The following is a 19,283-nucleotide window of genomic DNA, read 5'->3' as shown; positions in this document are numbered from 1 at the left end:
CACATAATTGGTCTAATGACTGACTTGTACATAATGGTTTTGTTTTTGAGGCTAAGTGCAGAGCGTGTGTAACAGACTCTGTTTAGAAGTCCTGCAGCCTTAGCGGCTCGAACTTTTGCCTCATGAATGTGCAATATGGAAACATCTTTTGCGACTTTTAATAATATTAATTTACCACACACAAATAATGAATGTTAAAATTTCGAGGTAAACTTGACAATTTAACTAATATTATAGCTTTTAAAATATTAATTAATATCGTATCTTATTTATTTTTTCCTGTGGTACATTGATCAATATCCGGTTGCTAATTTCAATCAAAGAATTGTAACAGTTTTATTTAATAGGTGGCAGAAGGGGTTCTACTTCATTGATGTTTTTTAACGTAATATAATGCTGTACTGCATAATTGTTTTCAATATTTTCTAGAAGACATTATTGCTGATGAAATTTTATTTTTACCCGTTTATTGGTTTTTGCCTGGCAGACCCACTCCCTTTGTGGGGGGGGGGGCATGCAGGGGCCTGAGTTGAATAGGAGCTTCTACGATAAGATTGGGCCCAGGTTCAATGATTTATAACAATAAATATGCTACTAGGCCCTCTTTCATTTTGCTCTAGGGCTATGATGTTGTTGGGACGGCAGTAGAGACACATTTTTTCTATTGAATGTACGAAAATTTGTTTGAGTTCTGTAGAACAGCCTCATTATCACATGGGCGGAGATACGGGGGAGAGCGTGGAGGGGCATTGCCCCCCCCCCCCTTCCCCAGCGTCAAAGGTGGAGTCGACTGATCTAATGCATATATGTATATATGAATTGACATCATCATCATCGTGCTCCCCAGACTTCTAAGTTTATCTCCGCCTATGCATTATCATCAAGGGTTCCTCTGATCAGCCTTATAACTATCAATAGTTCCTCGCAGGGAGGAAGATGAACAAGGAATCCAAACTTATATGTTGGGGGGATTCGACTAAAGAAAGGAATTGGAAAATGTTGATAAAGAGTGAAAAAGATCCCTAACAAAGAAAATAGAGAAGGAACCTAATTTTTTTCACAAACCAGCTTCTTTAGATATAGGTGGCACATTTTGGAAGTGGAAGAAAGAAGGTGTAGTGAGATATAAGCATTGAATAGCAAAGAGTTGAACAGCATTTCAACACTGAAAAGTATTGCATTTACATGCACTTATTTATTCACTCTTGCTTCCCCTTCAAGATTATTTCGATGCATAAAAACTTCAGAGAGTGAAGACATCGTCAAAATAAATCGCTCATAAAAAATGCCGCCCTAGGCGGCCGTCTCGATACCCCATGACTAGCTATAGCCCGCTAAGGGCGCCCCCCCCCAGTAAATACACCCACTGGCTTACTCTAGAGAATTTCGAGATCTAGTTTCTGTACCCCCCCCCCTCCACCTGTAAAAAGTCCAGCCTATGGCCCCAGCTGCAGGATATGGGGCCATGCATGGCCCTTCTTATAATAGCTCTTCTCAGACTTAGAGCCCAGGGAAGTCGTCGAAACCTGTGGGTGCTCGTCTTTAGTTTTGTATAGGAAATTTTGATTTATGAATCAATTCTGGGGGGGGGGATGCTTGGACCCATGCCACAAATTACCGTAGGTGCTCGAGCAACCCCGGCTCCGATGTCACTGATAGAGCCCAGAGCTGTCTTGAGAGCGTTGTGGGGAGCACCCGTGCCAAGTGATTTTTCTGAGGCACCCCCCCCCCCTCCCTTCCTTCTAGTGAGGCCCCGGGCGGACCCACGCGTTAAGGTGGCACTGCTAGAGCCGTCCCTGGCCTGTTTTCTTACAGATCTGCAAAATGACCGAAGTCCGGCCCATCTATTGGGAGTCATTATTTAGAGAGAGAGAGAAGAGAGGAAATCGCGATGGTCGGGCGAGCGCCACCTTTCGGTCCCGGAGCGGATCGAGTGCGCGAGACTATGCGCATAATTTTTTTTCGTCGGCCATGTTTTGCTAAGGTCGCCGCTCTTGTGTTGACATTGTGGCAGAGCGAGCGGCTGACACATACGTACACGCGCATCGGCTGGTGTCTCTTTTTATAAAATAGAGTGGCGTTGGTGTGTGTGTTGGTGCCTTTACTTTTTCAGTTTCTCCGTTGTTGTTGTTGTTTTCTTTTCCAACCAAAACAGCTGGAAAATATATATTAATTAGTGCGCGAAGAAGAAGTGTCCGAAAATTACTTACGGAAACAGTTTCTTTTATTTAGTTTGCTTCCCCCCAACAACAAACAAACTCTTAGCAAGCTGGATAGGTTACCGGAATATCTTCGGGATACCGTGGACTGGTTTATGGGGTGAGAGAAACAATTTTGTTTCCTTTTTCCTTTGTTTACTTATTGTTTCCTGTTGTTGAGAATATAAAAGAAAAATTCCCGCTCTAGTTATCTTCACACAGGTAGTGGTGGCGTTGTTTAAAGCCTTTCCAAACATGTCATGATAACATTAGTGCTGATATAACTATTCAAACACCCTCCGCCTCCCCCACTCTTTACTCATGTTAAGCATTGAACATCCATCTTAATATTGTTTTAGGCTTAACACATTCATCAGTTTACAAGCACATACAAGTTTTTGTTGTTTTTTCCCGTAAACTCACTGTCCACAGATGGGTCTGATTTCCCCTATGGCACAAGTGGGACATTTGCCCAAGGCTTTCATAATTTTGAAGATTCAAATGATACGTGTTAATATCGTTGACCCTTCTGGGTGGAGCATCTAATGCCCGTTTTATGGAGTTCCCTCTTCCCACCTAAAGACGAAGTTTGGTAATGGATCCAGGGCGCATTTTGCGTGTAGTCCATCTATAGGGGAACCGATGTCACTCTTCATTTTTCATACAAAGTACGAAATACTGGATACCAAGCAAAGATGAAGTTCGTAAAGAAATGAGTAGACCACTTGTCTAAACTGCAAGGGATTAATGCTTCATTTCCCAGCAGAGGTATGCAAATTTTCTTTCTGAACTTCATCTCTGCTTGGATGAACAGCAGAACGTGATATAGTTTCTCTAGTCCCGTTCAATGTTCACATGCACTCAAAGGCAGGGTTTCTAAACCTATTTGTCAAAACGCACCCTTGATTCACAGGGGCTTCTTATATTAACCATACAAATCCCCTTATAGTTCTATTATAAATGCTGTTATTGCATCATTGGCTTCACTAACTTCGAAAAACAAACAGTCCTATAGGTTGTGAAGCTGATCTTATTGATTTGAGCCGCGGCTCAAAAATATTAAGAATCACTGTTCTAAGTGAAGAACATTCCTGTCGTAATGCACTCATCCGGACTGCAAGAGGTTAGTTGCCTCTTAGCTCAGCTAATAGCTTTTAATGACAATAGCCTCCAGATAGTGGTTGGGCCAACCCATCAAACTTAAATTCAGCCCTGATGATATCTCTCCATATGTGGTCATCTGGGAGCCATTGTCATTAAGAGTTATTAACTAGCTGAAAAGGCTTACTATATGGCGATCCCATTCATTGTCCTCACATGCTCTAAAGCAGGAGTCTTCATCGGTTGCAAGCACAGCCTATCAAGCGAAAAGCACCATTAAGGCAGCATTGACATTATGCATGCCCGAAATCTGCATGATTGTAATTCTTGAAAGAAATTTTTACGCAATATTTGATTGAAGCATTAATCAAGTTCTTGCAAGCACGAAATCCGACACAAGCTTTTCTTGTTTGTTCAAGGAGTATCAGGTTAGTAGCCTGGATAGGTTACAGAAATATATTCAGAATACCATGGACTAGTTTATGGGGTGAGGAGAGAAACAATTTATTTTCGTTTATTTGTTGTTTCTTGTTGGGAAAATGTAAAATTTTCCGCTCTAGTTATCTCCGCACAGGTAGTGGTGGTGTTTAAAGATGGACTTTTTCCCCAAATTTCATGATAGTATGAGCTCACAGAGTACTGATATAACTATTGAGATGTCCCTCGCCTTTCTTCATTCAGGTTCAGCATTGAACATCCATTTCAACATTGTTTCAGGCTTAACACATGTATCAGTTCACACACACAAGTTTTTTTAGTATACTCGTGTTCACAGATGGGTCTGGTTTCCCCCATGAGTAAGTGAATCATTTGCCTAGGGCTCTCATTATTTTGAAGTCGTAATTCATGCTCACATCTTTTACTAAGTTGGCTAGATGTGGTACCTGCAAAACCGGGACAAATCCTGGTATGGATTCATAGCCAATTTATGTTCCAGGACTGGACTTGGACAGGTACAAGAGATGAGAGCAACACCAGGCCGCAAAATATTAAGGAGCTGTAAAAATGTAATAGAAATGCACATTGACTATATAATCCATCTCAATTGCTTAACAAAGTCCTAGCGGAAAGAATAACAGTAGTCCTAGCGGCTAAATAAGAATAACTAGTAGCTCTTAAATAACAATTATTTAGGAAATACCATGAACAAACCTTATTATACAGGAAGTCCTTGTTGAAGCCTTTTTCTTCTTAACCGGCAATTGAAAAATACCTTCAATTGAAAAGGATTCAAATAACGTTGATTTTACATATGTCTATCACCCCCTTCCCCCAATAAGCTTTCTTAACAAGCTCTATTTATATGCCATAAAAACCCCATATTCACCTTATTACGCACCCATACAGTTGTTATAGTGAGTTTTGAAATGACTACTTGTACTACACTGGTGAAATAAATTAATAGAATTTGCATATTTTATCAAATTTCGTGAAAAGAACTGAACTGAATGTAAAACCACTGCTTCTAGACAAAAAATTCAAATCTTGTACGTCAAATACGTAAGCGTATATGCTTGTGTAGGCGGAGCCAGTAGAGAAACATGTGCCGAGTGGCACGGTGGTAAGATGCTCGTCTACCATCGTGAAGGTTGCTGTCAGGGTCCCAGGTTTGAACCCAAGAGAGGATATAGATAAGATATTTTTCCTAATGAACTCGAGGCGACCACCGATAGACAGTGCCTTTATTTCCAACACATCTCACTAATGGCAGTAAATTGCAAATATAGCGATATGGCCAGAGTTGGTGTTTAGTGAAGTAGTAGTAGAGAAACAGGCTTTATAAGCTCGCATAAGTTAAGACGCATTTCGTTCGCTAGCACATCTCGGCGAATTTCTTGGTGTTATTTTGCAGCAATCGGTTAATTTCAAATTGTAACAGTAAAAATGAGTAACCACCAACGTTTAGATGATGGAATGAGGTGGCGAATTGTGGGGAGGCTAAAAGCAGGCCAATCTCAAGTCTAGATTTATAGAGAGTTCAATTTAACGCCCAGCGTCGTGTGTAACTTATGGAAACAGTTCCAAGATACCGGATCCATCGAGAGAAAGCCTGGGCAAGGTCGTCCAAGAGCCACGACGGCCAGAGAAGATCGCCATTTGTCGATTATAGCGAGGCGTAACAAGAGTGCTACAGCTTCTCAGCTCTCTCGTGACTTGTATGCAGCCACAGGAACCCGTGTATCAAGGGTGACTGTTTCCAAAAGACTTCATGAGAGAGGGTTGTTTGCAAGAAGACCTGCTGTTTACGTCCCGCTCACTTCTACGGACAGGAGAATCCGTTTATCATGGTACATAGAGATTGGAGTATGGATCAATGGGCGACCATTCTCTTCACTGATGAGTCCCGGTTCAGCCTAAGCACCGATTCTCGCCGTACGTTCATATGGAGAGAACCAGGGACCGGCTACCTACCCTCCAATGTCCGCGAAATCGACCATTATGGCGGAGGAGGTTTAATGGTCTGGGCAGGCATCATGTTGGATGGCCGCACACCTCTCCATGTCGGTACTGTGACTGGTGTGAGGTATAGGGATGAAATCTTGGAACCCTATGTTCGCCTTTTCTGGGGTGCATTTTGCCCTGAGTTCATTTTAACGGACGATAACGCGAGGCCACATAGAGCTCTTCTGCTCGATGAGTCTCTAGAGAGTGAGGATATTCACCTGATGGATTCGCCAGCCAGATCTCCAGACCTTAACCCTATAAAGCATGTCTGGGACGCTCTGGGAAGGGCAATTGCAACTTGCAACCCCCCCTCCGGGAAACCATCCAGGGAATGAAAACAGCGTTGCTGAACGAGTGGGACCAATTGCCACAGGAAATGATAAACTGCCTTATTTCAAGTATGAAATCACGCTGCGAGACCTGTATATCTGTAAGAGGAGACCATACCCCCTATTAACCCACTTTTTTGTTTATTGGGCGACCGCTGTTTCATACCTTCTGACTCCAACGAGTGTTACGCACGATCATGCGTGTGTATTACAATTATTAAATAGTTATTTGTTTTGTATTGCATCAATGTATGTACATATCTAATTTCATTAAAATCGGTACAGTAGTTCTAGAGATAATCGACCAAGTCTGCAAATTCTCTTAATTTCTTACACCAGTGTACTTAACCGTGCATGCACTTCGTGCACATTTCTATGGAATTTCTAATGAATCGGTACAAGCCGGAATGTTTGTGTACTTGTTGTGAACCTACCATGAAGATTGTTTCTGTGTAATGCTTGTTATGCACAATGCTGCCATCTGCCATCAATTTTTCTATTTATGAGTGGAGTTTAATGATTGAATAATTGAGCCATTGTAGGCCTGTTCCTTTCTGTGGCAAGACTTTTTGACGGAAGATTGGATCACATTTGCACCTTGAAGTTGGGAACCACGGAAAACTAATTTCAGCCGACCACCACTGTGGTGACGGTGGTATACTCAGCGCAAGGACCTGGGTCGTAAAATGACTGATCTTGCATTGCCACCAATAATCAAAAACAAAAAGTTTTTTTTGCGTGTCTGTGTTGAAAAAAATACATGCCCGTTAAGAATGTTTACATACCTCTGGCAATAGATTTGTCCAGCCCTGTAGCCACCCTATCTTGGACCCTACTCAGGAGAGCATCTAATGCCTGTTTTCAGAGGGACACCTTCCACTCAAGGACAAAGTTTGACCATTTGAACACATTTTACCACAAATATTGGGTCACCCCAAAAGTTTAGTGTCTTTGTCTTGTGGTTAATTCTAATATACAGTGTATCGTCACACAAATTTTGACTACAGCAAAGCAGCGATATGTCATCAACACCCCAGTCCATGACACATTTTTAAATGTTTGGCTGGGTGCACACCAGTTAGACAAACTAAGACAGCTTTAAACTAGCTTAGTCATTGTTGTTCATGTCGATTTGCATGGTGCAGTCGTTAGTCATACAAATTGAAATGTGCCATACTAATCAACGTGAACTGCAATGACTAAGCTTGTCTTGTCTAACCATTGTGTGCCCATCTTTATTAGGTGTTACCTTCAATCTGCTGGTGATTCTAGTAAATAATGCCAAATATTTAAAAAAATAGTCACCAAGCAGTGGTATACTGTATATTGGGAATTTATCTTTCTTTTGTAATTTTTGGTGAACAAAATTGAGAGTTTACTTCTATTGAAAGTATAGTAAAGCTTTGGGCTATTAGTAATTTTAGTTTTTACAAGTGTTTCTCAAAACGGTGACAATTTTAAAAGTTTCAACAGATTTTCACACACCTAATAAATGAGAAATTTCTCGCAATACAAGTAGGTACAAGGTTTGTTCAAAGAATATCAGAATAAAGAATGACAACAGTTCCCCGCTTGAATCATTTATTTTCAATGTTAAAATTTAAAAGTTTAGAACTAAACTATTTTAAGTCCAAACAACATGATGCAAATTTTGTGGGGGGTTTTAGCGTTAAAAATATCAGTTATTGGAATGGTCTCACCCGATCGATCCGACTAGACACTTTTCAGGATGTCCTTTTTCCACAGGAACCAGTGCTACATTATTCAGTTGGACACTCCAAGCAGATGAGCACCTCGTTGAGATGCGAGTCCCACAGGAACAGCGTTGAGAGTCCGGGGATATTGCAATCACCTCCCGGTCATCCTCAGCAAGATCCCATCACTGTAAGAGGTGCGATACAAGCGTTACAAGGAAAAAATTACTTTCCAGTCTTCAAAATTGGCGGGGTGGTGGTCACCAGGATAAGTACAGTGACTCAACAGATCGGGCGACAGAAGTACTGCTGGTTTATCAAGGCATGGCTCTAAGAGCACACAGGAGTAAGTGGAAGGAAATACGACTGTACACAGCACACTGCTAGTATATAAAGGAAAATTCCCATCCCACATGATCACAGGGACCAATCAGTTTCGAGACTTAACTGGAATCAGCATAATATTTTTTTGGCAGACAAAATCTAATTTGCATACTTACATAATAAAATGATATTGCAGAATCATGGCATTCAGAATCTGGCAACAAGACAATCGTAAACATTGAAAACCTGTCTAGGGTCTACAACATTAGGCCTATGACATGTTGAACATTTGCATGAAGCTATAAATCGTACAGTAGTCCATGGTCCAAGATCGGCATGAGATAAATATTGCACTTATTTTTTCTATAAACACATTTGTAGACACTTTTAACTAAAAACATAGGGCCTATTGCACATATTGTAACATTTTCTTTAACTGAGGTGGACGATGACCCACTATAGGGCTTCCACCGGTGATCCACTGGCCTCTCATGTTACAAACTTCCCATACCAGTCTCCTAGATGGATATCAGTTTATAAGAGGCTTTTCATATTTGCATTGTCTTTTGAGCATCACATGATCACAAGCAAGTTCAGTGGTTGGGCCAAAACATTCTTTGCAACTGCCTTTATTATTTTAATAAAAGGTAATAGTAAAAACTATTGTAATTTTTTTTTGTGAAGGTATATTAATAAATACCTTCAATAGTTTTGGAACCTGTGTTTGACTGAGCCCATTCATCAAGACTCCACTGACTGTGCATCTGCGATTCATAGCATAAGCCTGTGAAAGACTGTCCTCTTGCTATAGGTTAATATAAGCAGGGATTTCAAAAGTGAAGCGAACATCTTTTCCTTTCTATCATTCTGAAAATACCAGAGCATTCAGGTCATTTGATCATTTTTGTCGTACCACTGTCATTTTCTGCATTTTCTCCCAATCCCATCTCGTCTGTAATCGCCACAAAATTTGTTAATCGCAACAGTACCCGATTGTCCGGGGAAAATATGTTGTAAAAATTTTGTATGTTGTTTTATTTTTCTTTTTGACACAAAATAAAGTGTTACAGACTCTGCCACAAAGCTGGGCTGGAAGAGATCTCAGCAACGGTATAAGTCAAGTGGCAAAGTTCTGGCATTCATTCATTGTCATTTTCTGCACACAAGGGCTAATTAAACCGGGACAATTTTAATTCAGATTCCAAACCACATTTTTTTTTTATACTCGTAGAGAGGTTGTGTGCTAACCCCTCAGTGTGGGACTCCCTGAGGTAGCAATCTTTTCTGTGGTTATGTCGGCATTTCTGTCGTGTCCCTGTGTAAGGAAAGTTTCTTGACAATGGAAAGACAATGACAAACCAGATATCAAACTTGCCAAACCTCTAAACATTCTTTGTTACTTTGGGCGAGTATCTTATCAACTTGGGCTTTACTGTGTCCAGAGCATTCAGTATAAAATAAGTAAAAATAGACTAATATACAATAAAAACAACCTGTCGCTTATTTTTGAAAATCATGGCTGGTATGAAGAAGATGGTTGTTGAACAAATAATTTGGATTTACAGTATTTCTTTTTATGGGAAAAGTTTGCTGCTTGATATGTATGAGCGTTTTGAATCATAAGCATGCTCACAGACCCAACATGCCCGTAAATCAAAGTTTCACAGTAAAAAGCTATTTCATAATTCTATTCTGTTGAATTTAGCACATTTCAAGAGATTCACATATGTGAAATTTGCCATTCATTATCTTAAATTATTTCATCATATTTTCTTTTGCCTGCCATGTGTTCCATTGGCTATATATATATATATATTTTTTTTTTTAAAGAAATTCCTACAAATTTAAATGCTGTGTGAGAAAGAATTTTTTTTTCTTCTCAGGTTTTGATAGCCAATCCAACTCAAAACTGTCAAGCATTTCATTTAAAAATATTTGTTACTAGATATAATACTCGGTCTGCCTGGGTTATCTAGAGATTCAGCCAGTGTACAGGGTGTCCTGTAAGTGCTAGCACAGCCTTTATCTCATGAACTGTCCATCGTAGAGGTATGATTCCAATTTGAAAAATGCTCAACAGGTGTTCAGAAATTACCCTGTCCCAGTTTTGATAGTGAGAATACAGTGTGTCACAGAATAATAAAAACTGCTCTAACTTCCAATTAGAAAGTTGTCACCCTGTTTCTCTTGCTGCCAACAAAAATAATTCTACGTTTCTAAGTGCATATTAACTGAGATATTCAAATTCAGAAAATGAAGAAAATTTGGGAAAGAAGAGTCAAAACGTATAAAACGGTTTTTCCGCATTTAACGCTGTTTTTTTCAAATTTCCTCCATTTTTTGAATTTGAATATCTCTTATCTTTGTGAATATTGCACTTAAAAACATGGATTTTTTTTGTTGGCATTAGGAGAGACGGCAACAACTTTCTGTTGGGAACAGGGTTCCGGGACCATTTAAAAATTTAGATTTCTTATTTTGTGACACACTGTATTCTCACTCTCAAAACTGGTACAGTGTAATTTTTGAACAACTGTTGAGCATTTTTTGAATCGGAATTGTACCTTTACGACATACAAGTTGATGAGATAAAGGCCGTGCTATCACTTACAGGCCACCCTGTATAGAGCTATATACAGGCTGCATTAATAAAGTGGCAAACCATTGTAAAAGCAGTATTTATGAGTGAAAGGTACTGTTTGGGAACCATGGTAATCAAAGTAAACATTCCGAAAGTCGTTGAGGCCCACAAACCTGTTGAACCATTGTTGTCTGATGGTTTTCACACACACCTGTTTCTGGCATTTGCCCTTCTCTGACCACAAAGTAGCCTATCTTTCAATCGGGTCCTGCTTCATGTAAAATTGGCCTAAAATTGTAGATTTGTATAGAGAACACACACACACATTTTTATATATATAGGGAGTAGATCAGTGACTTCTCCCAAACTTTTGTGTTCTTGGCACCCTCATTAAATTTTAAATATCTTACAGCATCTCTGCCCAATCTGTAGGCACTTCAATATGGTGACATACTAGTTGCAGCCCTATATATCTTTTGGCACTTTTTACTGATATAATGGCATGTTAATGTTTGAATTATTTACACTTATGACGTTTGTCTAATGACTGCCATCCATTATCAAGATGAAATCTTCTATTACATTGTGAAACACAGAAGTATTCACACACATTAGAAATGGCTTCAATTTTAAATTAAAAATAATAACTAGAATAAAAATAGCATTATATTATATGAGTGAAAAAGCTCATTAAAAACGCTCTTATTAAAAATTAAGTTTAGGCTTAAAAAGCAATACTCTTATTCAAAAATTGAAAAACATTGTGAGAAACATAGCTTTTAACTTTTGAAGCAAGAAATAAGCAATATTATTAATTTGAATAATCGTCAGGCCTTGATGTTAAGTAGTAAAAAAACAAAACAAATGAAGTACCATTCCAAACTGATGAGCCTATGTAATTTTGCTAGCATATATATATAAACGTTTATTGTTTTAAGAAAATTTAAAACTGCAGATTTATTACAAAGGCTTTACATACATCTACGTCAGCTGTGAATAAAGAAATGAGCAGGGCTTGACAAATTACAAGAAATCTAGGGCCAGATAAAATATTTTAGGAGCCAGGCATATTTCTTTTGCCCAAGCTAGTAATCACACACACCTCAAAGAATGTTTTGAATTGTTCTGTAACGAGTCCTCAACTGACTGGGAATGTTCTGTGGAAAAAATTCCCATAATAGTGTTTTCTGGAATTCAATCTGGAATAATTTTAAGAAACATTCTTCCATATTGTTCTGTCACCACTGATTGTTCCGCGGTGTACCTCACAGTTTTCGGCACATTCTGCTGTGGGGTACACACAAGAAATTTTAGGTACCAATTTCTTAGTTGCTATGGTGATTCGTCGAGTGCTGGTAATTTTTGAGAAAAAGACAAAAGATATGCTGTTCATCACCTACCACCTTGACACATTGTTGATCATGATAAGATGCATTCCCTGGATATTGATCCTCGCAGTTTTTCTTCCAACCACATAGTTTTGTAAAATGTTTGTGAAATATACTTTTATAAATGGTGAAAATCTGCTGGAATCTTAACTGGTCAATTTCAGGATTTTTTTGTTTTCGCCTTTATGAAAACCTTGACAGGTATGTTGACAGTTATAAAAAATATTATGTAGGTCATAGTTATAAAAAACTATTTTCAATTATGAGGATGATGTGGGCGCTCTTTGAATACTTGAAGCTGAAAAAAAAAACAACTTTAGATTATTATTAGCTGACCCTCTTAACAGTTACCCTGGATAACGGATGGTTTTTCAGTAAACTATACTTGAATCCAAACAAGCTTTGAAATGGAAAGTAAGTTTAGGCTTAAGTAAAAGTTTACAAGTGGTAAATTTTAGTAAAATAGTAGATAAGTAAAGAAGTAAAAGTAGAGTGAAGTAAAGTTTTAGAAAGTAAGCAAACGTTTGGATTTTTGTGAATTGTGCATTAATATGATGATTAATTTCTTGCATAAAGAAAAATTAATTGGGAACAAAATATATAACTTTCTCATATAAACGGCAAAAGTAGTTTGAGACCTACAAAATGTACTAGTCGATTATAAGTGTGATCTTTCATTATAACTATTAACTTTTTAAGATTTCGAAATGGAAAAACAAATGGTATTTTTCTCATTTAATGTCATAATTTCAAGTGTACTAGTATAGTCAAACCTTTTCTTAAGAGAAAGTCCAAAACATCAACTATGTTTTGTAGTAACTAAATTTTATATTAAGCTATTTCCTTTTACAGGGGTCTGTCCCCTGTAATTTTGGCTAAAATTTGGGTCTGTTTTCCGGATCCTTCACAAAATTCTAGATCTAAAAAACAGACCGTTTATAAAATAAAAATTGATGAAACCATGAATTTGAAATTTTATTTCTTTTGTTATCGATTCACTAGATTATTCTGCTTCCTACAAAATTATTTTTCACAAAATTAATGATATCCTTTTCACAAGTATAAAGAAAATTTTCACAAAAACAGGAACTTACAAAAAAAGGTCTGGACAGACCCCCTGTTTTAGCAAGATGCAACTCTATTTAACCAGCGAGGAAATATTTTAATTTGAAGAAGCTATGTGTTTTCTTAGTCCTATATAGGCATTGTTCTTCCTGTATATTCTAATTCATGAAGTGTACATTCTCATTTTATGCAGCTTTAAGTTGTTTTTTAAACATCCTTTACTATAAGCCTATATAAAGATGTGTTGCCTTAACAACTTATAGAGGGCTTTTCATAGCTGTTGAAAATTAATTTTGTTTTAATCCAAAGTAAATTTTACAATTATTTATATTACATTTTTTAATGCCATTTAGAATTTTCTGGCTGTGTAAGTAGATTAAAAGCATACATTCAAACTTCAAATGAATGTGCATGCTTGGAATGTAATGTAGTGTCAATACTCAGAGCATAGACTTGGTATATTGGGGCTATGGGCAGTTACTTCAGCCATATAATATAATATTTTGATAGAAGAATGAAAGCAGCCATTAAACATTAAACTTATTAGAATTCTTGCATTTAACTTTTTCGTAGACACATTTCTTTTGTTAAAAGGAATTATGAAGTATATTTCCTGTAGTTATAAGCAAATTGGGTTATATAAATTTGAAGATTTTTATAGCTCAGAAAAGTTTTTGAAAAATTTTCTTATTTTAATACACTTATGGTATGTAAAATGTTCTCTCGGCAACGGACACCCATGGGAGCGAATATTTTGTCCGCTTAAGAGGAGTTTTCGTTAATAGATAGTAAAATGAATTGAAGCCCATATCGACGTAATTTTTTGAAAAAGTGTCAGTTAACACGAGGTGTCTACTGACAGGGAATGTTTGATTACGGAAGATCTCACTGTATAATATAAACTAAATTTTTGTGTTCATAAAGTGGCATACATCAGTGAGTCAATGAAGCATTATTGCTAGTGTCATGATAGCATAGTTATCAATTTATTTGATTTTCCAACTTTGAGGCACAAATTCAATCCCGTCTTCACTTCAAAAAAGTCTGACCACATAGAGCAGGCATTCTGGCAAGTACCAATGTTACAGTATTTTCGTGCACGTGGTCCCATTATTATATGGATTTGCAGTTTTTTCCTGAGGTGGATCGAAAATTAGAAATGATTTTCTGCTTTAACTGAAGTTATTCACCGCGTTAGTGAATTATCGAAATTCATAGTTTCCGAAAAAAAAAGTTGCCACCCCCCCCCCCCTCCCCTCAATAAAAATATCTTTGATAGAAAGTAATGAGGGCATGTATAGTGCTTTCAATAACTTTTCTCGTCAGTCTTTGATAGAGAAGGTGATATCCAAAGTACAGATGTGTCATGGGGTGATAAAGCCCTTAACGGAAGATGTAGAAGTCCGAAAACGTCTAAAAAATGTATGCAAGCGAAGCAACAGGATCAGATGATATTCATCCTAGGGTCCTCGGAATTTGGAAACTTTGAAGTTGCGTCACAATAGAAGCTGACTTTCCGATGACGTCATTTATCCTCCCCGCAATTTTATTTCTTGGGGCCACAAATGGAATTAGCTTGAGCCCCCTCTCCCAGTGTTCCGACAACGTATAAAATGAGGGCAAACTAAGGAATTGTCGCTCATCTGCAGAACAACAACAAAAACCTTCAATCGCTGTTTCCAGCTATTTTTTTCCGACAAAAAAAGTTGATTCCTTTGATGCGTTCCTTACGTTAATTATTTTTTAATTGCGTCGATTTTCGCTGACTCTGTATTTACGAAAAATTCGTGTATGCTTTAAGAGAACGGAAAAGTTCACGAAAGAACGTATTATCGCACTGGAAAAACAACAATGATGAATCCGTCTTCACCATCAGGAGTTGCGACGCAAAAGCCGTCAGTAATTCAGGGTGTCTACGATCATGAAAAAGGGACGAAATCCCGGAAAAGTAATGAAATGAGAAAAAGGTCACAAAATAAGAGAGGTAGCAGATTTTTTAAAATCTATTTTTGGATTTTCCAGGCAAATTCCTGTGCTCGATTTTATCCTAGAAAACCATGGCCTCTTATCGGGCTTTTCTTGATACCCGTTATCGTGCATTGGTGTTGGCTGAAAATAAGTTTTTCAACTTCGGGTACAAACATGTTTGTGGTTGGTTTTCGATTCTGAAAGACCGCACCGTTATGGAGTGGTTCAAATTGGGTTAAAAACCTGAATTCCACTTTTTTTGAGTAAAAAACTATTCCTCACCTATGCAAGACATAATTTTGGTGCCCCTCTGCCATATATACCGCATGAGTAAAATTATTTGGGGAAACTCGTAGATTTTTGTATACGCCATGAGTAATATGGTGAGAGATAACATAGGCAGTTTAGTCATTAAAGCTCTTATCCTGGGATTTATATTCACTCACTTCATAAACTTACACATATTTATTGCTTACTACCTGAGTTGTATTTTGAGCTAGATGAAATGAATCAGAAATTGCAATGAGTTTTGCAAATTATTCCATCCGATACAGTCAGTTTGAAATTCGCAGAAAAAATGTTCATTATTATTTTTGATTTAAAAGAAAGATGGCAACACGTACACATAATAAGCGCAACACTTACATGCATTATCTTTATCTCCCTTTTAAACCAACTACGGCCATGGTTTAGACCAGTGATTCCCAACCTTTTTTGCCCCATCGCCCCCCAACGCAATCTAACCCATAGGATCTTATGTTATACACGTAGCTTCTACCGCCCCCCAGGAACATTCCATCGCCCACGTTGGGAATCACTGGTCTAGACCATAGACTTAAGATATAAATAGACCGCGCACGCTATTCATAAAACTTGTCGAACGTGAAGAAAAGATGAGCAGTATTGTCGGGGAAAGAACAGGTTCTGCGCTATTACATTTGGCGCGTTTTCGCAGAAGCTAGGATGTTGCTGTAACGAAATTTGACTCAATTCGATCAAGTTGATGAAAACTTTCCTTCATTTTTTCAATGAATTTCACTCATTTTTATGTGAAATATTTAGGGAGTATCAGATTTGAAAAAATAAATTCTATAAAATAAACAAATATTGGAAAACGGAACAACGTATATGTTGTAAAGCCTAATTCATTTATATTTTTAAATATTCTCTTCATTCACTTTGTCGCTTTTAATTTCGAAAATTAGGGGTTATTAAAACAAAAATATATCTTTCCAGAACATTACAATTACTCTATATACTCATAATTAATGTATAATTAATTATAATGCATCATATTATGTTATGTAATGTAACTCACACTCATACCATATTCAGTCATGAAATAATATTCAAACAATAAGAAAAAGTTTCATTTCTAACATTCCTGAAAAACCTTTTATAACCTCATCACACAAAACTGTAAACACTTACATAATATTTCAGGATTAAAATAGATTTTACTCAAGAAAATTACAGAATCTCATCATCAATTTCTCTAAATTATAAGAATTAAAATTCCATGTAGAGTATATATGTAATAATTTAAAGTGTGTGTATATATATAATATTTTAGGATATAATATTTCATATACATAACATAATATTTACACATGTCACATATATATATATATATGACATATGTAATCTCTTCGCTCCAAAAGTATGCATATGTTAATCTTAATTTAAGGTATTAAATCGTTTTTAGAATGATTCTTTTTCAAGATAACATCTGAGGTACACAATATATGACTTCAGGTCTTAGTACAAATATTGACTCAAAAAATCAATTGAATAATTAATTTTCTTGTTTGAAGCGGCAATTTCACATACAACAAACATAAATTAATGAATAAAAAAATTTCTTTTCTGTAATAGTTTTATGTCAGGTGTGAAGAGGGGTAAAAATACTATTATTTTTAGAGGTTGTTATGCATTTTTATGCAAAACTGCAATTGTCTAGAGGGGGGGGGGGAAGTTTCCTCACATTCTATTTAAATAGAATATTTTTCATAAATTTCTCCTTCTGAAAAGCGTATTTTCTTCCAAGTTGAGCAAAACTCGAATGAACTCACTAGCTCGCCAAATCTCGCCAAATCTTGCGGAGACGTATATTTCAGTTAAAACTTCATAAAACTCACAATTTCAATCATTTATTGCCAAAAATTCTATTAAAACATTTAATAATGATTCATGACATTTGAATTTTACCAAAACTTGGAACTTTAATTGAATTAAATCAAAAATGGAGTCGTTAAAAACTGAGACTACGTCAGAAATCCATTGCATCGTCAATTTAATATTCCAATTTTTAATTTATAAGAAGAGGAATAAGCAAAAAAGTATTCCCTTGTGAAAGGATACTGGTCCCCCTTTCCTAAACCGCTCAGAACATCCGAAAGCTGCGCAAGTGTTGACCATTCTAATCAAAAATAAGACAGCGCGTGTAGATCGTCATACGAATAGCCATAAGGAAAGCATTGCCAGCGAGATTCCCTGACCAGCCTTTTGACCGGAGTCACGTGACTCCGGATCTTTGCTTCACATTGTAACCCCTCGCGCGCACTCTATAGTATTATTACTCTGTGGTCTAGACAAAGTAATTCTAAGTAATGCTTACCTGGAAACCATTTTCCATTGAACACTTAATTATGCCAGTGAATGGTGTAAACGGAAATGGCATATCAAGAGAATGAATAGTAGAAAATGAATAATAGAAAACATGAAAGCAAAACGAGAGACTGAAAATCTATTTAAGATGTTTATAAAATAAAATACATGAAGCAATCAAAAATCAGTGGAAAATAGGGAATGAAAACAGATGTATTCGGATTGAATTTTTTGTGAAAATTAATGAATTTTAATAGAATTATTACATCATTATTCTATAGTTCAAATTAGAAATAATTTAATTATATAGTTTTTAATCACTATTAAATTTCTATAAATATTGTAAGAAAGACCCAGCAAAAAATGTCGTCTCCAAATATGTTGAATCAAACCGAGGTAATGATCAAGAGTGAACTCATTCAAGAAACATCATTCTAAATATGAAATGGGTAAATTCTTTTAAAAGAACAAGATCAAACGTTTAAAAAGGCTTGAAACGGAAGAGAACTAAAGCACAACTTAGACTCGCATCAGCGGCAAAAACGAGGAAAATAATTACTTTTCTAATGAGTGTTTCAAGCCTCTCTTTTAGTGATTTTTTTTTAAATTAGTGATTACTAAGTCTACCAGTTAAATCTAAAAAACACTCATTCTCAAATTATTTTTCGAATCTGAAAAATAATTTGAAACTAACACATGGTATCTGAAATACCATGTGTTAGCCTCTCATTTGTTGATATTGTAGAGAATGTAAAAAATATATATATAAATATCAAGAAGTCTCTCAAGGATTTTTTTATGATTTAAAAATTAAAAAAATTATTTCTTCTAGAGGAAATCTCTATTTTTTGCCTTGGGGGGAATCACCCTCCTGCTTCTAAGCTGAGATAACACTGTTTTTTGAAGTAAAAAGTAATCCTGTGTGTACGCAATACTACATATATGTATATAAAACCATATTTTATTTACTGCCAAAATTTTGATGTGCTAAAAAAAATCAAATTTTCATTTTCCACCCCTGGAATTGGATAGAATCGTGTTGACAGGTCACAACATGTTATGGTGAACAAGGAATTTTCTGATTGGACAAGTGTGAAAAATGGAGTCCCTCAGGGAAGTTTCCGTGGGCCCATATTTCTTTACTTTTTATCCATAAACTTGTTCAGGCTATTGACGGGATTGTTAACAAATTTGCAGATGTCGTGAATCTAATGGGGAGTAGTCGGGAATCCAAGCTATAAGGAGATTGCTCCGGACGAACTTGAATATGATTGCAGCATGGGCTAATGAATGGAGCATGACCTTTAGTGTTGCTAAGTGCATGGTTACTCATTTTGTTTTGAACAACCCACTTTTTACTTATTAGTTTTGATTGGTATTACTATCCCAGATGCAACTAGGGTCGCTGATTTTGGGATTCTCATTGACGAGTGGCTTAGGTTTTCTGCAAGTTGTTTAGCGATGGTCAAAAAAATCAAATCGAATGCTTGATTTCATTCTTAAAAAGGTCTCTAGTGTGTTCTCCTAAAGTCATTCTTCCTCTTTTCCGAGGCTTGGTTTGTCTTGCACTGAAGTATGCCGTA

General features: G+C 36.8%; 1 protein-coding gene across 1 annotated transcript in view; it reads left to right on the top strand.

The window, feature by feature from the left end:
* Positions 1–1,973: 1,973 nt before the first annotated feature.
* The window catches only part of Mob2 (MOB kinase activator 2), a 139,854-nt gene continuing 122,544 nt past the window's right edge, over positions 1,974–19,283 (top strand). Inside the window, exon 1 of the mRNA XM_089255564.1 lies at positions 1,974–2,319. Coding sequence (XP_089111690.1) covers positions 2,315–2,319 — 5 coding nt within the window. The 5' untranslated portion in view covers positions 1,974–2,314. The remainder of the gene's footprint in view (positions 2,320–19,283) is intronic.

The sequence above is a fragment of the Pholcus phalangioides genome, unplaced genomic scaffold (assembly GCF_987345545.1).
Source record: "Pholcus phalangioides strain wild (caught in Gottingen) unplaced genomic scaffold, Ppha-v1.0 ptg000004l_1, whole genome shotgun sequence".
In the NCBI taxonomy this organism is placed as follows: Eukaryota; Metazoa; Arthropoda; class Arachnida; order Araneae; family Pholcidae; genus Pholcus; species Pholcus phalangioides.
Note: the sequence above shows the minus strand (reverse complement) of the source record. Positions and strands in the feature narration are given on the sequence as shown.